At 39.7% G+C, this 24,711-nt stretch overlaps 2 protein-coding genes across 4 annotated transcripts in view; one reads left to right on the top strand and one right to left on the bottom strand.

The window, feature by feature from the left end:
* The window catches only part of LOC109379249 (MOB-like protein phocein), a 51,226-nt gene extending 31,453 nt beyond the window's left edge, over nt 1-19,773 (bottom strand). Inside the window, exons 1-4 of one of the 3 annotated variants that reach the window (XM_019635731.1) lie at nt 19,642-19,773; nt 18,866-19,030; nt 17,701-17,790; nt 17,360-17,617 (exon numbers count right to left, since the gene is read on the bottom strand). In XM_019635731.1, coding sequence (XP_019491276.1) covers nt 17,567-17,617; nt 17,701-17,790; nt 18,866-19,030; nt 19,642-19,644 — 309 coding nt within the window. In that variant the 5' untranslated portion in view covers nt 19,645-19,773 and the 3' untranslated portion in view covers nt 17,360-17,566. Of the gene's footprint in view, nt 1-4,980; nt 5,044-8,750; nt 8,871-17,359; nt 17,618-17,700; nt 17,791-18,865; nt 19,031-19,641 lie in introns of those variants that run through there. The other 2 variants (XM_019635732.1, XM_019635730.1) reach the window with 2 other exon arrangements.
* A 377-nt stretch (nt 19,774-20,150) lies between these two features.
* HSPD1 (heat shock protein family D (Hsp60) member 1) overlaps nt 20,151-24,711 on the top strand; it is a 6,314-nt gene continuing 1,753 nt past the window's right edge. Inside the window, exons 1-4 of the mRNA XM_019635606.1 lie at nt 20,151-20,294; nt 21,196-21,371; nt 22,518-22,770; nt 24,589-24,671. Of these exons, the coding sequence (XP_019491151.1) occupies nt 21,198-21,371; nt 22,518-22,770; nt 24,589-24,671 (510 nt within the window). The 5' untranslated portion in view covers nt 20,151-20,294; nt 21,196-21,197. The remainder of the gene's footprint in view (nt 20,295-21,195; nt 21,372-22,517; nt 22,771-24,588; nt 24,672-24,711) is intronic.

Raw genomic sequence — 24,711 nt, 5'->3', positions numbered from 1 at the left:
ACTAGACTGAAGAACAAAAAGACAGCAACTTGTCTGTTCCCCTTCCCCCAATTCCCCAGCACTGTTCCCATCCCCCAATTCCCCAATAAAAATCTTTTTAAAAAAAGAAAGAAAAAGAATTCAAATGACTACAGCTTTCTCACCAGAAACTACAGAAGACAGGAGGAAATGGCAAAACATTTTTAAAGTGCCTAATGAACTGTAAGTTCAGAATTCTATATCTAACAAAAATACCCTCCAGGAATAAAAAATCAAGACATTTTCAGATGAAAGAAAAAAGAATTCTTAGCCAGCAAACTGTTCAAAAAGAATTGCTAAAGGAAGTTCTTCAGACAGAAGGAAAAAATAATATTAGAAGGAAACTTAGAAAATCAGGAACAACAGAAATTATGAATATCTGTGTATAAATGTAACAGACATTTTCCTCGTGAGTTCTTTAAAATGTTTGGCAGATGAAAGCAAAAAATATAACATTTTTTATGGGTTTTCAAAGTATGTAGATGTAATATAGACAAATACAGCAAAAGGGGGGAGGGTAGTTTCTGCATTTCAATTGGAGCAGTAAAATACTGATCCTAAGTAGGCTGTGAAAAGTATGTATTTAGTAATCTCCAGAGCAATATCAAAAAATCATATACAGATTTAGTCAACATTTAATAAATTAAAATACAATACTAAAATGCACAAACAATTCTTAAAAAGGCAGAAAAGGGGAAACAAAGGAACAAACTGAAAACAAGTTATAAAATAGTAGACCTAAGTCTAAACATATCTACCATATTAAATAGCCTAAATACACCAGTTAAAAGACAAAATTATCAGAAAGAAGAAATATGACCCAACTGTATACTGTCTATAAGAAACTTACTTCAAATATAATGATATAGGTAGGTTAAAAGTAAAAGGATAAAAAAGATATACCATACAAACATGAATCAAAACAAAGCTGCAAGGAATGAAAGGTGGTTCAACATAACGATCAAAAGGTTTCTGGCCAGCCGAGGGGCTCAGTTAGTTAAGAGCTTGCTCAAGAGTGCGAGCTCTGAGCATCAGGGTCGCCAGTTCGATTCCCACATGGACCAGTGAGCTGCACCGGAGCTGAGCTGCCACTGAGCTGCCAACAAGTGGCAGGATGGCTCAGCTGGTAAGAGCATGTGCTCCTAACAACAAGGTTGCCTGTTAGAGATGGTGGGCTATGCCTGCCCGTAACTAAAAGACTGAACACAGCACCTTGAGCTGAGCTGCCACCTGGATGGCTCAGTGAATATAACATGTGCTCTTAACAATGCTGGTTCGACTCCTGCATGGAATGGAGGTTACGCCCACCTGCAACTAATTGAACAGAGCACCTTGAGCTGAGCGGTGCAACTGGACTTGGAGCTTAGCTTGCTGAGCCCTCTACAATTAAGATTGAAGGACAACTTAGCCGTTCCCCTTCCCCAATTCCCCAACACTGTTCCCCTCCCCCCAATAAAATCTTAAAAAGAGTAAAAGGTTTCCCTATAAAATCAGAAATGAGACAAGGATGTCTGCTTTCACCACTACTATTTGACATTATACTCAAGTTTTAGCCAGAGTACTTAGACAAGAAAAAAGCTAAATGAAAGCTATATCCATTCACAGGTGACATGATCCTATATAGAAATCCCAAAGAATCTATGAGAAAGCTAATAAAACTAATAAATAAATTCAGGAAAGTAGCAGGATACAAGATCAATATACAAAAATCAGTTGTGTTTCTATACACCTTCAATGAACAATCCAAAAAGGAAATTAAGAAAGCAATTCCATCTACAATCGTATCCAAAAGAATAAAATACAGTTGACCCTCGAACAACATGGGTTTGAACTACGTCGGTCCACCGATACATGCATTTTTATCAATAAATACTGTAAATATGTTTTCTCTTATGATCTCCTTCATAAAATTTTCTTTTTTCTAGTTTATTATAACACAGTATATAACACATATACATACATAAAACATACAAAATATGTGCTAATTGATTGTTTATGTGATCAGTAAGGCTTCCAGTCAACAGTAGGCTGTTAGTTGTTGAGTTCTGAGGGAGTCAAAAGTTATACGCAAATTTTCAATTGTGCAGGGGGTCAGCACCCCTAACTTCTGTGTCATTCAAGACTCAACTATACAGAGGAATAAATTTAAATAAGGAGGTTAAATACTTGTAGACTGAAAACTATAAAATATTGCTGAAGGTAATTAAAGACCTAAATTAATTTAAAGACATCTTGTTCATAGGTAGAAGACAATATTGTTAGAATGTCAATACTATCCAAAAACCACAGATTCTATGCAATCCCTATCACATTCCAAAAGTATCTTTTGCAGAAATGGAAAAGCTGATTCTCAAAGTTTTATGGAACTTCAAGGGGTAACAAATAGCCAAAATAATCTTGAAAACACAAAGCTGGAGGACTCACACCTCACAATTTCAAAACTTACTACAAAGCTACAGTAATCACAACAATATAATACTGGCATAAGGAGAGACATATAGGCCAATGGAATTTAATAGAGCACCTAGAAATAAACCCTCATATATAGTTAAACGATTTTGACAAGAATGCCAAGACCATTCAACAGGGAAATAGTCATTTTAACCATTTTTAAGTGTACAGTTCAGTGGCATTAATTACATTCACAATGTTGTGCAAAGAAAAGCCTTGGACCTAATAGCTTCACTGGTGAATTTTACCAAACATTTAAAGAACACCAATTCTTCTCAAATTCTTCCCAAAAACTGAAGAGGAGGACATCCTTCCTAACTCATTCTATGACACCAGCATTGCCTGATACTAAAGCCAAAAAAAACACTCTAAGCAAACTACAAACAAATTATCCCTTATGAACACTGATGCAAAAACCCTAGAAACAGAATTCTGTGGCATAATAAAAGGATTATACACCATGATCAAGTGGGACTTATTCCTAGAATGCAAGGATGGTTCAACATAAATATAGGATCAATACACCATGTTTACAGAATGAAGTGGGGGGGAACACATGATAATCTGAACTGGTGCAGAAAAAACATTTGACAAAATTCAACATCTTTTATCACAAAAAACAACATCTTTTATCAACGAACTAGAAGAAGGAAACTACCTCAACATAATAAAAGCCACATATGAAAAACCCACAGCGAACATCATACCCAGTGAGAAAGACTGAAAGCTTTCCTTTATGATCAAGAACAAGATAAGAATGGCAGCTTTGCCACTTTTATTTAAAGTAGTATTAGAAGTTCTAGAGAGAGCAATTAGGCAAGAAAAGAAATAAAAGGCATCAGATTGGAAAGGCAGAAGCAAAATTCTGTTTGCAGACGGCATGATCTCATATGTAGAAAACCCTAAAGATTCCACAAAAAATTTGTTAGAATAAATGAATTCAACAAAGGAGCACAACACAATCTCCACTTTTAAAGCGAGAAATATCTGCCATTTTTCTTCTTAATTTTTGCCAATTTCCAGGCATACAGCTCTAGGTTTATATTTCTGTATCCTGAAGGCCTATCTTATTGCTAGCCCAATAAATATTTGCTGATTGAACAATACATTCTTAAAAGGCAATGAACAAAACCATTCATTCATAAATGCTCTTCCATTTCCTATATTAAATATCTAAATATTACACTGAATCCTTTTTAAAGGTTTTTTAATGCTTCTATTAAGATTATGAATTGAGTTTTTAATGCTCAAAGAATTCAGCTATATTTCCATTTTATTTCCAAAGATCTTCAAATAACAGTAAATCCAAATAGCTATCTACGTTTATTATCTGGCTATCAAGATGAAGTCAAACAGCCTATCATTATCACATTTTCTCTTTAAAAATGTTAACCAATGACTAGTCCAATACACTAGTACTCCCAATTTCGGGCATCATTTCATACTCCCTAAATGCAATTTTTAATATTTAGCTATGGAAACTTTTTCCCCAGATTACAGATTTTATTCATTATGGAAGAAAGACCAATTTATTTCTTTAACCGAACATAGTATACAATGTGATTCTCAATAAGAAGGTTTAAGAATCTACTGAGGGGCCTGTCAAAGCAAACATGCTACAGAAGCCCACCTTCCTGATAATCATTGCCTTGTTGAGCTATCTCATAGTGGCAATAGCCTAAGGGGAGGCATCTTAAGACCTCAAATGTACTGGTGGGAGACAAAAGTAAAGAACTGATGGTAACTAAAATTAAAATGTAAAAGTTACAGGCCGGATGACTGGCTCAGTTGGGTTAAGAGCACGAGCTCTGAGCAACAGGGTCACCGGTTTGACTCCCACATAGGCCAGTGAGCTGTGCCTGAGCTGAGCTGCCACTGAGCTGCCAACAGGTGGCAAAATGACTCAGCTGGTGAGAGCACGTGCTCCTAACAATAAGGTTGCCGGTTCAACTCTCACATTGAAATGGTGGGCTATGCCCACCCACAACTAAGATTGAACACGGCACCTCAAGCTGAGTGGCCACGAGCTGCCGACGGGTGGTCGGATGGTGACTAGACTTAGAGCTGAGCTAGCTGCGCCCTCCACAACTAAGACTGAAGGACAACAAATTGGCTGTTCCTTTTCCCCAATTCCCCAATAAAATCTTTAAAAAAAAAAAAGTAAAACTTAGATATATGCTCACAAGTGTTCAGTCACCAAATGGGTATGCTGTTCTCTTTGTTATTTTAATTTAGTATTCAATTAATTTTGTACTAAATTCATTCTAAAATAAAATTTGGTACCCTAATTTGGTGCAGATTAACATATTTTAAGATATTAAAATGTATTTAAGTTTGATTATAATTTAATATGACATCTTAAAACAAAATGAAGATCGATAAAAGTTTTAAACGGGCATTCCATTAATTCCATGGATTCTGGTTTGTGCTGAAAGATAAGAATACTAACTATGCCAAGGGAGGTCAAATGCATAGGTTATTGGGAGTTGCAAAAGAAACTATTGTTATTACCTGTTGAACAGCTAGTGTACTGTCCATTTCATCAAAGGATTCATCAGGCCAATTATAGAAATCCTATAAAAAAAAATTCATGGTTAAAGCACATACAAAGTTATAATGAAGATGCAATACTATTATGATTAATTTCAATTCCAAAGTTAAAATCTAAAGTTACACTAGAGGAAAAGAAAAGCACTCATATTAACAATGTGATTATCAGTAAAGAAAGTAAAAGAATTTTATTCAATGTTTTTAAATGAACATCAAGATTTTATTTAATTGAACTACAAGTTACATTTTTTTCAACCACAATTCCCTTAAATAAGGCTCCCATAAACCTTTCATGTATTACTTGAGGAAATAAGTCTATGACTTATTTATGATGGTTATATGGCTCTCAAAAAGTTACTTTAATAAATCTCCAGGCATCAAAAAAACTGAGCCAGTTTTTACCTAAAGAGAATAGCTAGTGTTGGTAGTAGTAGTAGTACAAGTAATTATTGCTCCATGAGTGCTGAGACAGACATTAGGAATTATTATTCCAATTCTAAATGGTGTTTTAAATTTCTAAATAAAAATATAAGCTCCACAAAAAAGTCATCCAAATAGAACAGTCTTCTTTTAAGGAGGATATTTTCATGGATCACATTGCCTTGGTTCTGAATTCCTCTACAGATAATCCAGTTCGTAGACATTCCCCTAAGTGACTGAGTACCTTTCCAGGTCCTGATTTTTCATAAAAGTTTACCTATTATCTTTTGCAGATAGCACAATGCCTGGTACACGGTAGGTGGTCAATAAATGTCTCTATGGAAAAAGTAGTTGTAAACCAATAATCTATAATCCTGTATAATCAACATGGATAAGTCTCCAAACACCTTGAGCAAAAATTGGAGCAAATTGGAGAATACAATGTATAAGTATTCTCCACGTGAATAAAAATTTAAGAATGTCCCAAGCATGCTTATAGCTATAATGCATATATAATAAAAGTATAAAGAAAAAAATGATTATCACTATTATTGGTTGGGAGGAATGGGTAGAAGGCAGAACAACGTAATAGAGGGACTCAACTATATTAGTAATGTTTTAGTTCTGAGGGTAGGTGGTGTTTAAGACCTTTTTAAGTGTCTTAAACAGTTATATTTTAAAAATAGTTTCCCTATCTAAATGAAAATAAATTTTATTTTAAAATGTCAAGAAATAAAAACAACTTTCTGGAAATTATTCCAGGAGTCTCTTCCTAGACATCATCTAAATATTATTAAAGAGTAATTTTTAAATTCTTCCTATATGATTTATACTAAAAAATATTTCCATCAATACACTTTCCATACTCCCTCCTATAAAAATATTTAGTCTGTAGAATATCTTGTTACAAAACATTAGAAAACACATATAGTAACATAAAGAAAAGATGTGGGCTGGCCGAGTGGCACATTGGTTAAGAGCTGGCTTGGAAGGGCCCTGGTTCGGATCCCACATGAGGACCAGTGACACTGCGCCCTCTACAGCTAAGATGGTGAACAACAGCTCAACCTGGAGCTGGGCTGCCGTGAGTCGCCCGCAACAGCATAGGCTGCAGTGGGCTGCTGTAAAAAACTACCGTGAGTGGCTGGCAGCCGGCGTGAGCAGCTGGCAGCTGGAGTGAGCTGCCAAGAGCCACTGTGAGCGGCTGTCCAGGGCCCGGCAACCTATCTGCCTCACCTGGGAAGAGCGCAATGATAATACCAACATGGGCCAGTGAAGTGACGTCCTCTACAATTAGACTGAAGAACAAAAGGACAGCAACTTATCAGTTCCCCTTCCCCGATTTCCCAACGCTGTTCCCCTCCCCCAATTCCTCAATAAAATCTTTAAAAAAAAAAAGATGTAAAAAAGCTCATTGGGAATTAAATGTTTTGCCTTATCATAACTGTGATATACTTTAAATGCTTAAAAGATCCAAAAATCCAGTTTAATGAATGCTCTCCTCTAATTTAGTCAATAAACATTTACTGAAAACCAACTATGTGCCAATATCCCAATTTACCCAATTAAAAAAAAAAAAGTAGGAAGACACTCCACCTACTCAATTATAGTTTTAATGTCATCTTAAAATAGACCCATTTCACTGAAGGAAGTTAGTGTGACAGGCAAGGGATACAACAGAATGCTGATTAAGCACTTTTTTTTTTAACCCTAACCTTTTCTGTTACATTTTATTTAACAACCTTGATCTATGACAATGTGGAAAAAAGCAAAGGAGCTTTCTTATATTTGACTTACTCGTAACAATATAGCAAACAGGTGTGTTACAACATTAACATAAATTATTTTCTAACCTTTCAAACTTAAGAACTTTTGAGTAAATGAAAATGGATGACGATTCTCAGACTGAAAGTACAAAAGTCCACTTCTGAATATAAAAATATAAAAGTTGATCACTTAAAATAAAAAGAAACAATGTTTCCACAGAATAAGAAATAAAGGTTTGGAAAAGGTAAAAAGAAAGCCTAAATACTATATAAATTACCAGTAGCATTACCACGAAACTGCCAGAGTAACTGACAGCTTAATGAACTCTAAAAATTATTAAAGTGTACAAAGAAAGTTTTTTAATGTGACTCTGTAAGACTTCCAAACTGAATTCTCTAAAATTCAGTACTAGGAGCAACTTGATAAAGAAAAGGTCCCCAGTGAACTAAGAATCCAAAGCTATATAACCTTGAGCAAATGCAGCAGATTCTCTGTGCTTCGGTTTTCTTATCTGTAACATGGCTCTGAGAAGGCGTCTGAACCTAAAAGGTCCCTTTATCCCTTTAGAAAGGACTCCCTTTCCAAATGTCTGTGTAAGATTAAAATCTATTCTCTGGCATACAGTCATAGCTACATGTCTTTTTGGTTTTCTCACTTAAATCACTTTTTCTTTAAAATTACATTTTAACACATCTCTTCTGATTTTAGAGCATCTACTCAATAGCAAATCATTTCAGCTGGCAGATTAATCAGATCAAGTCTAAATACCTATTTGATTTTTTTAAGAATGTGAGGCATACCTCTTTTGCAAATCCCAAGAGCCAATACCTAAACAAGCACCAACTCACCCCAAATAATGCCTTACAAAAGGTTGATTAATAATCAGTTCATTCCCTAACTATGCTTCACACATAATAACAAAGACATTCACAAGGAATGCTAACTAACAAGTCGCAACCTGATGATGAAAACTTGCTGGGCCAGAGAACAGCTGCAGCGAGAAGTGGCCAAAGGCAAACAGCAAGAGGAGGATATAGTCAATCATCGCCACCTAGATCCGGCCAGACAAGCTGGATGGCAGAAGCCGGGCAGGTGCGTCTCAAGCCAGGTGGGAACTGGAAGCCAGGACGAAGCACGCTGTGTTTACACGCCCTCCCACCCTGGCAAGCCCGACCCCCACGAAATCCCAGGGGTATCCATCTGGCCGGCTGTGCCCCTTCGACGCTGGTCAGCTGGGGTTCAAGGGAGAGATGACAAGCAGGCGCTGCTGACAGGTCCCCAGTCGCAGGCCTTGGCAGTCACTGCCCGTGGTCCCTATGCGCCCCTCAAGCTCACCCTCAAGTCGGGGCTCCGCAGGCCTCACGGGCCGCCGCGGCCTCAGCCAGACTGAGGGGCTGCGGCTCCGGAAGAGCAGGCCGGGCACTGGTGCCCCCGCCCGCCTGCCTGCCGCCCCGGCCCAACCTCCCCCCTGGGGCAGCCAGCTTGCAGGTACGGCACGGCTCCGCACCGAGAGTCCCCCCGCAGAAAAGGTGCAAAGATGATACCTGCGCCTTGGTGCCCGGCCTGTTCCGCCTCAGCACTGCCGTCCCCTCCGCCATGACCATAGTGCCAAAGTCTGGGCGGCTGGAGTCAGTACCCGGATGTAGGGGATGGCTGCCTGCGCTGGAGGCGGGGCGAAGCGGCGCTCCTGGTCCCGGAGCTGGGGAGGGGCGGCGCCTGACGGAACAGCCGTAGCCCGCGCGGGGCAGGGCGGGAGGATGAGGAGGAGTCCGGAAGGAGCCAGCTGGCGGAGGGAGGGGTGAAAATAGGAAGAGCCTACGACTGACAGGCAGCTGCCTGGAGGAGAGAGAAACCTGGTGGCGAGGGCCAATAGTTGCTTCGGCAGAGTCCGCAGGCTGGCGCAGATGGCCTCCGCGGGAGTTGCCAGATCTGCGTAACGCGTTGGTGCACCTCCTTGGGCTTATGTTAGTTACATTGGAAGTACCGAGTTTGCACAATAGCGACCGTTTCAGTAAACCCTTGTGCAAACACATACGGTACCTAGAGAAGCATAATTCTGTCCCTAAATCTTCCTAGCAAAGTGGAATCTTCCCAGCAGCCAGGGAAAATTCCAAAGACCCTGCATGAAATCTACCCAATCTCAAATCAACCTGGGGCTCAGAGTGTCAAGTAGTATTTCCAGCACCCACTGACTTCAAACCCAAGGACCTTTTCAATGACAAGTTTGCGTAGATAAAAGACCCAGATGCCAATTATCTGAGATAGAGTGGGCATCTGGTGTTGTGCGTTAGACGAACAAAATAAGCTCGAGTTTTTTGCAAGTAAGAAAGCAGGAGGTGAAAATGAAGGCTCCTTGATAGATGGTGGAAGTTGTACATCTTCCAGAATTGCAAATTTCCTTTGTTGCAAGTTTTAAGTGTTCTCTTTAGTCATGATATCACAGCAGCTTTGGCAAGTAATTTGTTTCCTGCTTAGAAACCTTAAATATTTGATCTGGAATAAGGGAAGCCTTAGGATACCAGATGGGAAAACAAAGAATAAAGAGTGCACACAGTGGGGTGATTTCCAAGAGAAGAAAATGTCAGCTATCCCGTCAAATACATCTAAAGGTGTATAGAGAATGCTGAGAGGAGAGCTGTGTCACAGCCTCCAAAGGTGGAAGTGAGGATTGGAGGAGACAGTTAAATTCAGTGGGTGCAAAACTGAATAATTGTCAGGTACTTGGAACTTTGCTCAAAGGGGCATGACAATAAGTAATATTGGTTTACCTTTAAGTAATATTCCTTCTTTCTGGAAGATATAGACTGGTAACTTTTCAAGAACAAGAACTTAATTCTTCATTCCATCACTATCTCCTAGATATCAAAAAGTTTATTCACTCAACAACTATTTATTAAGCACCACTATATGTTCGGCACTGAGGTACAAGAATAAAGGCTCAGTCCTTAACCATAAATTGCTTAGTGTCTAGCAATGAAGACGCGTGCAAATCACCAATTTTCTTAACTAAATACAGTGAGAATTTAAGACAAGGGGCACCCAGATGTTCCCTCAGTAAGAGAGACATGGGGTCAGTGTGTGGAGAAAAAAGTCCTAAGTAGGCCTTTTGGTCTCTGGACAATCCCACCTCACTCCAAGGATTAAGTTAAAATTTCTCATATTGTGTGGTAGTGTCCCTGAGCTGTAAATACCAGTTACCTACAGTTGAAGGAACTCATCTTAATGTTCTCTTAAGTATAGTTTTGTTATACTGTTTCAGCCCATCTGAAAAGAACAAGAGAAAAAGAGAATAAGTAGATTTTAAATTCAGGAACAAATACGCATTTATCTTTTAGGAAAGTCCAATAAAGTTGCACTGTGATGTCAACTTTGGCCTTGTTCACAGGAAGAACCTTGTTCTTTAGGGTTGAAATGTTTCTAGCTCATAACCTTCACATTTTAATCCCTCTGTCAGTCAGCAAATTATGACCTTCAAACAAAAATAATTTTATCACCAGAGTTAATTTGGAGGGGGAGAGAAGACAAGGTGGGGGGAGGGAGCATGATCAGTAATAACAGCTACATGTAATAATGGATTACTGGAATATTTTGATTAAAGAAGGAGTAGTCTTCTCAAAGGCAATATGGACACAGGGAAATAACTCTGGGCTGGGATTCAGAAAATCTAGATTCCCTTGCCTGTTGACTCTAAGACTTTGAGCGAGCTATCAAATAAAAGTTTCTTTATTTGTAATAAAAATAGTGCATAGCAGTTCTTTCCCTTTACCTCAAGTATGAATAAAGTTAGCAGCATTTTCTATATTTTCTTGATGACAGTAATCTCTACTAAAATGCTATTAATTTAGTTGTTTACTTCTATCTCCTCACATCTGTTCATCCCTGTATCTCCAGTGCCTAGAACAAGTGCCTGGCACGTGTTCAAAAAAAACGACAAATGACTTAAGACAAACTATAACAAACTGACCTTTTTGAACTGACACTCAAGCCGGTAAGTACCCACTGATGTTTTTTCCAAGTCAAGTCTCCAGGCTAAATGAGACTGAAAGAGCATTTTTCAAGCCTTGGGCTAAATTTTAACAAGCCTTAAAGAACTAGCTCAATCTGTAAGAGGGAAGGGGGGTTGGATCCATTCTATATCTCTTATAACAGGAAAATCCCCAGATAAAGCCAAGATTGAAATATTAAAAATAAAAACTATAAAAATACCTAAAGAAACCATGGAAGAACCTTTAAGTACAGGCATACCTCATTTTATTGTGCTTTCCTTTATTGCACTTCACAGATATTGCCTTTTTTACAAATAGAAGGCAAGACCCTCAACCAGTAAAAAGATTACAATGAGCTTTATTGTAATACTCGCTTTTTTTGTGATGCTGGAACCAAACCTGCAATTCTCTGAGGTATGCCTGCATTTGAGAAGACTTTTCAGAATTTAACATAATACCCAGAAGCCATAATACAAAACATTAATTCAACTACCACCAAAATGACTTTCTGCAAATTCAAAGCATAAATGAAACCAAAGCCAAAATGACAAACTGGAGGAAAATTTTATTCTAAAGAACAAATTTCCCTAATAAATAAAGATATCATCAAATCATGAAAGGCCAATCACCCAATAGAAAAATGGGCAGAAGATATTAACAATCAATTAACAGTAAAGGATAGAGATGGCTCCTAACCACAAGATGCTCATCCTCATAGTAAATTAAATCAAAATCAGATTGGCAAAATCAAAACTTTGTAACTTCCTGTATTATTGAGGGTGAGAATAAATCAGCAATCTCATACATTACTGGTAGGGCTGTTAATTGATAGAACTTCTACAAAGGGCACCTTGGAACTATATATATGTTATGTGTGTACATACATGATTAAAATCTGTATACCCTTTGAAATAGCAATTACATGTCTAGGAATTTATCTTAGACATACTAGTTCACATATGCAAAATAATTCATGCAAAAATTTTATTCATTGCAGTAGTGTTGCTATAGCATAAGATTACAACTTGTATACATCAATGGGGAATGCTTAAGTAAATTATAGTTCATCCATATAATGGAATATTACACAGCTATAAAGAATGAAAAAGCTCTTTGTGTACTTTGTAGATTAAGTCCAGAGACAAATTGTTAATACAAAAAAAAGCAAGGTGACAAATGGTGTCTCAAATGTGTTTGATTTTTTTTAAAAGAATGAATATATATTTCATATACATGATACACATATATACCTGCACAGGCACATGTGCACACACACATACATATATATGAAGCACCCCCGAAAGGAAGACTATAAACTATAACACTAGTTGCCTCCAGGAATAAAACTGTGTGACGGTGGACAGGGAGAGGAAGGACTCTTTTCAGTGTATATCCTTTGGAATTTTTAACGATGCAAACACATTATTTTTAAATAAAGTTTTAAAAAGTAATAACAGGTATGACTCAAAATATTAAGGGATACCTAGTGCTCTCCTTTTACAGTTTTTTTTTTCTTGTTTGTTTTCAATTAGCAATAATCGCGCCTCGGATAAACCTCATTGGCTACGATACTGCCACTGCGCAAAGCTAGAGTTTAATTCTTAAACACAGAGGTCAGGTGATTTATCAAATGTCATAAAACTAGCATGTAAGCAACACAGGATCAGAGCCTAGGTTTGATTGGGATCTCTCATATGGGCTGCTTAAAGGTCAAGGAAAACATTTAAATACTGTTCACATAAATAAGTCAAAAGTTCAATACTCCATTTTGGTGTGGGGCAGTGAAAACAGCAATTAACTTGCTGGAAAAGGCAAGACTTGGAATCACTCTGGAGAGCAATCTGGCAATCCTTATCGAGAAGCTTAAAAGTGCTCACAGCCAGGTAAGTACTTTGCTGGGAGTACAGGAAAGACTTGCCTTCTCAGATACTAAACTTAAATATAAAAGTTTATATTTATATTTATATTGGAAACAATCTGGTGGAATAGAAAGATCAATGGGACAAGACTATAAAACCCAGGAGTAGACTTATTTAAAATTTTAGTGTACAATAAAGGTAATAACTCAAATATTGGGGATGGGAGAGTGGTGGCTGGGAAAATGGATAATCCAAAAAATAAAGTTGAGACAAAGTAATCATTGATTAAAAAGAAAAACAAAGACACATATAACATACGCTAAAATAAATTATGGGGCCAGCTGAGTGGCGCATTGGTTACGAGCTGGCTTGGGATGCCAGCTCTGAGCAGCAGGGCCACCAGTTCGGATCCCACATGGGCCAGTGACCCTGCACCCTCTACAGCTAAGATGGTGAACAACAGCCCGACCTGGAGCTGGACTGCAGTGGGTCGCCGGCAGCCACTGTGAGCCGCCGTGAGCGGCTGTCCAATGCCTGGCGACCGATCTGCCTCAGCTGGGAAGAACGCAATAATACCAACATGGGCCAGTGAAGCGACATCCTCCACAACTAGACTGAAGAACAAAAGTACAGCAACTTGTCTGTTCCCCTTCCCCCATTCCCCAACGCTGTTCCTCTCCCCCAATTCCCCAATAAAATCTTTAAAAATACATAAAATAAATTATGGATCAATTAAATGTCCAAAAGAAAAAAGTACTGGAAGAGTGAGATTTGACTATAAACAAAAACTGCACATTAAATTAGGAAACAAATGTGATGTTAGTACCTCTAATATATAAAAACTTATGATCCATGTTGGTCAGAATGCAAAATGGTGTGGGCCATTACGAAAAATATGGAGGTCCCTCAAAAAATTACAAATAGAACTATCCTAGTTCTAGCAAGCAATCCCACTTCTGGGTATTTATCCAAAAGAATTGAAACCAGAACCTGCTGTTAATTGCAGCACCCTTCACCATGACAAAAATGTGGAAAAAAATCTAAATGTCCAATTCACAATAACCAAGATATGGCAACAACCTAAATGTTAACCTCATGGATGAACGGATATAGAAAATGTGCCTGTAGTTAACAATATTGTATTGTACAATTAAAAATCTATTAAGGGTAGATTTCATATTAAATGTTCTTACCACAATAAAATAAAAATGAAAAAAAATCCTATACTCCCAATTTTTAAAATAAGAATTTTTGTACCACATACACTTTCTGGAACAATAGAAGGAAATAAAATCTTAATGGTAATGTAGAACACATAACTCCCTGGTAATTTTAATTTTATTCTCAATTTCTCAAATTTTTTGTGTGGAATAGAGGAAGGCAGAATTTGAAGTCAGACAAACCTGAGTTCAATTCCAACCTATGACTTACATTTTCTGTCACTTGAGCAAGTTACTCTACTTCTCTGCATCTTTCACCTATGAGGTAAGGAGTATCTGCCTCACAGGGCTGCTATAATGACCATTTGGTAAGATGACATGTTAAGTGCCTAGAAAAAGTGCGTGGCAAGTCCTCAAAATTGAGTTGAGACCATTATTCCATGCTATTTACAACTTCATTTAGACTTCGATTCTACAAGATAAATACAGGACACGACTTTTAAGACACTATCAGACTAGTTTATAAGGAACTTAAATAAATTTGATCACCTTACATAAAAAATGGTATTATCATGAAAATTCTAGTTAGAATTTTACTTAGTTTACTTTCTCCATTATTTTTGTTAAACAAAAGGTAAATGACAACATACGTTCTGAAACATTGTCCTACACCTAATGCCCTTGTTTTTGGCCTTATTCTCATGCCATAATTCTTTTCCCTGTTAACTCCCCATATAATCTAAGATTATCTCTGCTAGACAAGCATTGCAGGACTACTTCTGTGATGCAAAGTAAAAAAATTCTCCCATCCTTCTGATTTGTTATGGATGGAGCTCTGAAAGATTAAGCACACCAGGTAATTCTAAGGATGAACCAAAGTTTGGAAGCTGTCACCTTAGATCTCAAAACTCATTTACTTGCGTCTTTGGAAAAAAGAATAGGTTAACGGGAAAGCCCTGGCCTTTGGACTAGATTCGTAACTCTGCAATTTACCAGCCACTGTAGCCTTGAACAAGTTTCCTCATCTCGTCCCTGACAGTTTTCTCACCAGTAAAACAGAGGGAAATCTGTGCTTACAAGTTTAGGACCTGCAAAACAGTCTTCAGCTGTGCCTGGGGCACAGTAGGAAATTAATGACCCAGTTGGGTGCTGTAAAAATAGAGCTTTTAATCCTAATTCTTGTAACTAAATGATAATTAAGCCTTAGCACAGTCAATGCCACAAACACATACATACATGCAAACGCACACACATACTACTTGACCAATGGGTTATTATCAAAAGTTGAGACCATTATTCCATGCTATTTACAACCTCATTTAGACTTCAATTCCACAAAATAAATGTGACACAACTTTTAAGGCATGATCAGACTAGTTTATAAATTTAAATTTTACCACCAAGACAGAAATAGCTCCTAGCTAAGTGACTGCTCTTAAGGGTTGGTAATCAACTCTGGAGTAGGTTGGTCTGGGTTTGAATGTTAATTATTCAGTTCTGTTACTGTTTTCTATTTGTTAAATCCAACAAGCTACACTAGATACCTAGTAATTGCCAGACATCCTCCCCCCCCCCCCCCCCCCCCCCCCATGCCACAGTGGTTACCTCCAGGGTTGAAATGTGTTATCACGTGCTTAGGATTTTCTGACAAAATAGCAGAGGCCCTAAAGGATGAAGTTTTAGACAGCAGCATCTGCAAGTGGATATAATTCCGAATCCTGGCTTTGCCCCCTTTTCTACTAAGTGGACATTACTAAACTGCTCTGTCTTACCTTCATCTTCTGCAAGATGAGACTTAGTTCCCTAGCTGATAGGGTTGTGGGAAGATTAAACCAACTGACATACATACAAACTACAACAGTAGCCACTACCTAGAAAATGCACATTAGCTATAATTATCCTGGCATACAGAAGGCACGCAGCCAATGTTAGCTGTATCTTGCCTTCGATTTTTTTGCCAAGTTATATAAATCTTAAGATTTGACACTAGATTCCACAAATGAATTTAGTTCAAAATAAGCTTGTTATATATTGTTAAAATGTTGCTTTTTTAAAACTGTGTAGCTTTTGAGATGTTTTCATGGTTTAGCCTCCCAGAGGTGGAATTTTAAACCAATCAGTCTAGAATTTTCTGATCAACACTAGTGAGGAATAAAGTGTTCCATCTCCAGACCTGGACCATAAACACTTCCTGATTCTCTGTGCAGTGCACTCCAAGAGCGCAGAGGACAGTGGGGCTACAAGTTGGAGTCTGGGACCCTAAGTGATTGTGTGAACAATGCCCTTCCCACCAACTTGCATTGGACTGTAACATTGTGAAAAGTAACACAAACATAGCTACTTTTTGAAGTTGGAACTGCCATCTCAGTGAAATTGCTTTGGAAGTCTTACTCCTCAAAACTTTGGCATGTTAAAACTGGGCAAAATAACCTTTGTACTGGGCCTAAAGCAGCACTGCATTCCAAACAACTGTTTGCAAAGCTATCAAGAAAGCAAACATGACTACCAGCCTGAAAATTCTTTAGAATAGGTCATGGTGGGTAGTCATGCCTGAGGCATATACCTTGTTTAGTAAAAGGTTTATCTTTAAACAAGCCAGTCCAGGGTTCCTGTGCATCTAGGTAGGTTAACACTCTTTGAAATGCCTCTTTTCAGACCGCTCCTTCTAAAGTGGACCCACCCTCAAGAGAGCACCCGCTTAACTTATCTTGTAAGCCAAACCTGGCTTTCTCCCACCTTAAAGTAATCTTCCTCAGTCTCCCCCCCTTAAACTCAAATGCCTAAAAAAATCTGCAAACTGACCTTTTGGATAACACTTGAGATCTTGCTCCCTGGTATATGTCGTCAGTTTGATTCTTATAAAAACACTTATAAAATTCTCTACAGGTTTGGGTGTTCCTTATGTCAAGAGCTTCTTCAACAGCTACAGCTATTCTTTTGGATCCCAAATAAATGCTTGTTGCTTTTCAAACAAAAGAAAAAGTAAGTGTAAATTCATGGCTTTGTATCAGCATCAATTACCTATGAGGTAAAGCTACATTCAATGAAAATTGAAAGCCTTGTTTCCCAGAATTTGCTGCAGGTTACTTGAGAAAAAGCAAAAAAGCATAAACTAGAAAACCCTAAAACCATCTTAAATCACTAAACGAAAATTAACGATTTATTGTTATATTTTTATTTGGAAATGTTTATATCAGTACAGTGGAACTAAATTTTAAGAGACGCTGGATGTCATTACTTTGGATATCATTACTTTATTACAAAAGAGAGACATGGAAATTATTTACATGATGAGATTTCAGAACTTCAGTGGAATGGGCAGCTTCACGTGATGCCATGTCAATAGTGATTTATTTCAGTCTACATACTTTCCAAGGATGTCACCATCCCTAAATAAGAAATAATCCTGCAAATAGAGAAACCATTAGTTAAGAAAAAAAAAAAACAGCAAATACTTCACTTCTTTTTAAAATTATGAAGTTCACACACCTTGTCCTCTATAACTACTTTGGTGCCTCCATATTCTGGAAGAAGAACTTTATCTCCAACTTTCACACTAACTGGTTGAATCTCTCCGCCCTTAAAAAATTAAGAATATTTATTAGCAAAGACATCTAGTTCACCAAATATTTATAGCTAACTTCTATTAATCAAATGTACTTACTCAAATCAACTGTTAAAAAAGGACTTGAGAGTGGAATACAATTCATACAACCGTAGCTTTTAACTCAAAAATATCACTGTAGACTTACATTTTGACATAATGCCTACACAGTGGCTTAAACTAAAACCTGGTTTCAGTGTAAAAGTTCAAGGAGTTACACTGGGAAAGCTAACTTAAGACAAGTTAAGCTAATTTTTTAATGGTTAAATATTAACTTAACCTATGGACTGTGTGAAATAAACTAGTTTTTAAAACCATGTGTACATGGTCATGGTTAACTTCAGCATACAAAATTTTTTTAATTTCCTGAATTTAAAACATACTTCTTTTGAGATTCAATTTCCTTTCCTCCAAAATACAGATATGGGGAGGGGGACTGCAGCACAGTGCCCACTCCCCAAAAGCTTCCTATTCCTGACTCCAAGATAGCTCCTTGCTAGAATCTTCTCTGAAACACCTGGAGCAATTAACATATTTGACCCCAATGGCAGCATTTATTGTGCATTCTGGCTGACACTTTGAGGTCTGAGATCTAACCAATTAATTGGAGAATATCTGGAAAATAGGTAGTCCAACCAGTTCCTTTCATAGGTATGCCAAATAAGGTTTAAGTAATTAAAAGATTAGGGCAACCTCAGTGTTAGAGGTTAGACCAAGAGTTGAAATTTCCCCTCAAGTCTTAAAAGCCCCCACAATTATCTTCAAACATAAATTGTTTTATCAAAAATTCAGAATCTGAAGAAAACATTGGTCGTGTTAGGCTACCAAATGGCTATTGGTTTTAACACTCTCAAATTCTCTATCATATAAAATAAGCAATTTTACTTTACAATCATTTTCATTAAAGAGAGACACATGAGATGTGACTGAACTAGGAAATTATTGTGAAAATAAAACAAGCTACTTAAAAAGCTATTTTTAGTAATAACCAAGGAGTTCTTTTTTCAGTCCATTTCACATAAACAACAGTTCATTTCAGGCCCCATTTACCTTTCCTTTAGAGCCGGATCCAACAGCTACTACTGTTGCTTGCAACACTTTTCCTTGAGATTTTTCTGGAAGCATAATGCCTCCTTTGGTTACAGTTTCCACAGCACTCCTTTCAACTAATACTCGGTCAAAGAGGGGGAGAAACTTTCTAAATGCCTGTCCTGCCTGTAGAGAGAGAAATGTTAGATTTGAAACAAAAACAATGTAATTCTGAACGGGCAATGCCATCGTAAATTTTCCTATCAAACACCACATGTGGCTTTCCAAAGATAACGTCCAACTCAATTATTCGTTCATGAAACCCGTTTGAACGCTCTGCTCTATATTCCGAGTTCATTTCCAATTCCCTATGTGTGTTAAGGGTCGTCCTCTGCTCAGCAGCCGGACGAGCTTTAAAGGCAACCTTAGCTTATTCCAAGGTCACCTATTTTCCCTCCTTAGGTTTTTCTGAAAACGTTCAGCACACACTGAAATCAATCTCTCCGCCTAATGCCATGCTTTCTTTACGACATTACACACCTACAAAGGCCCTGCAGGAGCAGCGGGGCGGCCGCCGCGCGTGCGTTTGTGTTCCCGCCCCCTTGCCTACATTCCCGCCGCACACGCGTGTGCAGAGCCCTCGGCAGAGGAAGAAAAGGTCGGCAGGACCTGGCTTCTCCAGGGTCCGAGCGGATACTGGTCCCTGAGTGACCCCTACCCCTCCTGCTAGGCCCAACGAGAACGGCCTCAGGCCAACCCACCCGGGCCCGCCGGCCTCCAGCCCACGCGGGACTCACCATGACTCCCGCAGCACCAGTTCGTACTGTACTCTCGCACCGCGGCCGCAAGGAGAGAGCTGCAGGCGAGTCTCCCAAACACGTGAACTTTAGAAAAGGCTGCCCAACGCGCAGGCGCGCTCGCCCCAGCCACTCGCCACTCCCCTTAAAAGAAGGCGGCCACCGCCACGGGCGCCGCGATTCGTCCCCGGGGTCTCTGCGCAGGCCACTGACGCAACGGTCGGGAGACGGAAGAAAAGAGGCTCTCTTTCTAGGCTTTTCTAGGCCGCCTGCCGAGGTGAAAGTACTAGCCCTTCGCCTCCTGCCGGAAATGACGTGATTTGCCCCTTGACCCACAGAGACAGCGTCTCTCCCCGGAAAGTTCTGGAACCGAGCGCAGCCCGGGAACTAGCTTAAGCCGGCCGGAGAGGGCTGAGCCCGCTGGCCCGGCCCGGCGCGGGTAGGGAGGGGCGGGGCTGGCGCGCGGCGCGTGCAGATTGCCGGGCCGGGGCCTGGGAAAGAGGTGGGCGGCGCCCGCACACGCTGTGCCGCCGGGCGGGGGAGCGGCGGAGGGAGGGGACACAAGCTCATTGCCGTGTGCGCCCTGCACTCTGTCCCTCACTCGCCGCCGACGGCCTGCCTTGCTGCTCGCACGCCTTGCTGCTGCCCCGCAGGTATGCGGCCGCCCTGCACCATGTCACCCAGGCGCCTCGGACCCGGAGCCGGCCTTGCCCCGCTGCGGTCCTGCCTGAGTGGGCCGGCAGGATAGAGCCAGAGCTTCCCGCCAGTGCGGAGGCCGTGGCCCGCTGGCCCAGGCCTCGCGGATCTATGCGGGGAGTCACGTGCGGCATGGATAGCTCGCCCGGGCAGGGCGCAGGAGGGAGGGCTTGCTCAGGAGTGTATGTGGAATTTAGGGAGTGTATTCACATGGGTCCTCCGATGCAGCCCACTCCTGGCCGACTGCATGGCTTCGGGGAGGGTAGTCCTAGCCGCGTGGAGACTGTCTTTGGCCCCGCAGACTCGGCGGGGTTCGGCCCCTCCACCCTTGACCTTGCTTGGGGCGTCTGGATGAAAAGACACGTGGGGCCCCCAGCATCGCGGCCTAGCGGACTGCTCAGATACAGTATCCCCGACTGGATACATGAAGACACATTTTACTAAGCAGATTTTTGCATTGTCAGGAATATTTTTAGTCCACCGACTACCGGGTTTATGACCTGCCCCTTTCTTTGCAGGCATTTCTCAGGGGCACGTTTGGAGTGGAGTGGGTTTGCTCTGAGGCCATGTTAGTGGTAAAAGATTAACTTGTGTTGAGCAGCAGGGGTAGGTGGCCGGGGGCAAGAAGATGGGTGTGCCTTGTGCTAGTACTATAGGTCAGGCGTGGGGGCAGCCCATTCAAGTTGGGGCTAGTACCTGGTGGTCTGGAGCTGTAGCGCGTTCCATGGCCCAGGTGTAGTGGCTAGCAGAGGCCCAGCTCTCATCTAATGTATCTTGTTCTTTTGCACAGGTGTTGTAACCTGCCTCGGGTAATGCTACTATTGAACTGATGATATACTTTGTTTTCCCCCTCCCCAGAAATGCTTCGATTACACGAAGTCCTTCGCCGGGTTTTGCCAGTGTCCAGGGCACTGGCACCTCATCTCACTCGGGAGTATGCCAAAGATGTCAAGTTTGGTGCAGATGCCCGAGCCTTAATGCTTCAAGGTGTAGACCTTTTAGCCGATGCTGTAGCCGTTACTATGGGGCCAAAGGTATCAGTATTCTTATTGTTGTAATTCATAATACTCTTAAATTAATTTGGGAATAATATTTTACTGGTGGCGGCAAATAGTCACACTAAACTATAGAACAGTACGTGAGTATCCTTTTTTGAGAGAACCCAATTTACATGTGAGTTCCACGTTATGGGTTAGCCTTTTTTTTCTTTTGCTTATATAAAATGGCCATAAAACTTAAAAATTGCTTCTGTAAAATTTCTGAGATTTTATTTAATGTGTGATATAATCCAGTGGTAATTCATAACTCACAGTGGATCCTTAAACTCAAGTTAGAATTAACCTTGCTTGTCTGTTTGAGTTAAATTTTGGATCCTTTCCTAGTTAGTACCAAGCATAGAGGGAAGAATGCAGCTTAATACCTCAAGTATGTGCTTGTAGGTGCTAGTTTTACCAATATTTTTGTGCTGTATCTTCTGTGTCAAAGCACATTTAAAATTTTAAGTCTCATTTATCATGAAGAGATTGCTGAGTTGAGGGGTAATAAATAATTTGAAGAGGCCTTTGAAGGTTGTGCACAATTCGGACATCAAAGGTATCCAAACTGTATAAAATGTGGCATTTGCATGCTGCCTCCCAAATAGCATCTTGGTTTCAAATCCAAAAGCTGCCTATACTATTGCACCATGTTTGAGATTTAACGTGGGACAACCCTGGAAGAGTGCCCTATGCTTGCTTTGCTGTTAGTATTTTAATAACTAAATTTTAAAGCAGGTTTAAAAGCAAGTTTTCACATTGATTTCAAAGATAGCAGGCACTGGATAAAACTTAAGTAGAAATTATGTGAATAAACTGGAATTGCGTTATAATCTACCACATTGGAATTGGTTTATCTGTGTTCTTGTTTCATAAAATGACATCTTTTAGACTATAGGATTTTTATCTCACATAATTCCTCATCCAGAGTTATGCACTTTGCAATAGAGAGGTCATTTTTTCTGTAAACTAAGAACGTTGATGAACTTGCCCTTGAGATTTGCTGCAGATCCGATTTTTTTAAAAAAAGACAACTTATGTTGAAGCTTTCAAGTAATGGTCCTATTGTTAGAACTGCTTGTTCTGTTTTAAGCTGACTAGTACTTTGTGTGATTTCTGTCACTTTTTTTTACTCTGAAATTGTAGGGAAGAACAGTGATTATTGAACAGAGTTGGGGAAGCCCCAAAGTAACAAAAGATGGTGTGACCGTTGCGAAGTCCATTGACTTAAAAGATAAATACAAAAATATTGGCGCTAAACTTGTTCAAGATGTTGCCAATAATACAAATGAAGAGGCTGGGGATGGCACCACAACTGCTACTGTACTGGCACGCTCTATTGCCAAGGAAGGCTTTGAGAAGATTAGCAAAGGTGCTAATCCAGTGGAAATCAGGAGAGGTAGGAATGTCTTCTCATTGTTGCCCCAATGTTTTGAACTGTCTATTTCTATTATACTAGAAAGTCAATTTTTCCAAAAATTCTTACACTTAGTATTCCTTCAGCAGCTAATGATTGAATGCCTGGCTATGTATGTGGATAAGGAGGGAAATGTGACTAAGACATTTCCTGTTGTCAGTCTCCCCCACTCCTCTAAACCCTCCCCCTGAAAGCCAACAGTGTATTGGAAGATACAGCATGTTCTGTGTATCTGGAAATTAGCAAACTTGTGGGGATTAAAGCAGAGAGATTATATAGTTTTATGTTTTATTTTCATTATTTCAAAAGTAGAGTTTAACAAGAAACTAAGTCATTCCAGGATGTCACAGGTTTTCGTTTTTTTTAAGCACTTTTTTCTTAACTCTTAACAGCACATGCTGTGTTATTGGTCTGCACTTTGTTTATTGTTTGGGGAAGCTAGACTACATTTTAAATATCTGCTCCCCAGCCGATGGTGATCTAGACTTAAATCCTGTCATTTTTATTAGCTGTGTACTAAAACTTGGTTTTCCTCTCTTGAAAATGGAATTGCCATGTATCTCTATGGTGTGTTATTGGCCAAACTAGGAGACTTTCAGCAAAAGGGGATACTATTTTGTCAGAATTGGCCTCCCAGGCGTACTGATGTATCATCATCATCCCATCTGTTTCAGTGTTTGAGGTCCAAACATTGAAATGTCTTGCATGAAAAACAGTTTGACTGTGAATCACTAGCACATATTATTGAGGTTAAGATTACGTCCCAAGGCCAGCCAAGTGGCGCGTTGGTTAGGAGTTGGCTTGGGACACCAGCTCTGAACAGCAGGGCCCCAGTTTGGATCCCACATGAGGGCCAGTGATGCTGCGCCCTCTACAGCTAAGGTGGTGAACAACAGCTTGACCTGGAGCTGGGCTGCCGTGAGTTGCCAGCGACGGTGTAGGCTGCAGCAGGGCTGGCTGGCAGCAGGCATGAGCTGCCGTGAACCACCATGAGTGGCTGTCCAATGGCCAGCAAGTGACTGCCTCACCCTGGAAGAGCACAATGATAATACCAACATGGGCCAGTGAAGCGATATCTTCCACAACTAGACTGAAGAACAAAAAGGACAGCAACTTGTCTGTTCCCTTTCCCCGATTCCCCCAATAAAAATCTTTAAAAAAAAAAAAAAGATTACGTCCCAAAGAAAGTCATTGTTATTACACACCTTGCTTTGGATTTTTTTTCATGAAGTAACATTTCTCAAAATGAAGGAAAGCTAGGACTAGTCTCAATTGAACAAAATGGGAGTTCTCATGAATCCATATTGTGGTGCTGTTGACTGCTAAAACAAACATTTTGTTCATAATAACCTTAAATGAGGGAATTTTGGATAATTTAAAACCTGTAGGGGCATAGCCACAAGAAATTCTTTATCCTTGAGAAATACATTCCTTGTTGCTAGTAAGGGACTAGTCTATTTTGGTCCTTTTTTGTGTCATTAATTTGAGATTTGGAAGTGTTGGGTGATCCAAGTAGAAACATGCAACGTGATTGGATTGGGAATGACTTACACAAAATGAGTTGGATGGTGAGATTCTTCAAATTATACACCTTGCTTTTTTTTAGTTCAATTTTCAAAATAATTTTAGCATTATGGGATTTTATTAAAGTTTCTGTTTCACTATATGCTGTCCGATTCTATGTAATTTGGAAACAGAAGCGGTGTATAGGCTATTAAGGCATGAAAACCTTTCTGTAAATGTAAACTTGAACATGACATGGATTCCTATGCAGTGTAATGGCATTTATTCTTGACCCAGGTGTGATGTTAGCTGTTGATGCTGTGATTGCTGAACTTAAGAAACAGTCTAAACCAGTGACAACCCCTGAAGAAATTGCTCAGGTAAGGATTTTTCATAATATGGTAAAGTTAAAAAAAAAAA

The sequence above is a fragment of the Hipposideros armiger genome, unplaced genomic scaffold (genome assembly GCF_001890085.2).
Source record: "Hipposideros armiger isolate ML-2016 unplaced genomic scaffold, ASM189008v1 scaffold_23, whole genome shotgun sequence".
Classification (NCBI taxonomy): Eukaryota; Metazoa; Chordata; class Mammalia; order Chiroptera; family Hipposideridae; genus Hipposideros; species Hipposideros armiger.
This window is presented reverse-complemented; position numbering and strand designations above follow the sequence as displayed.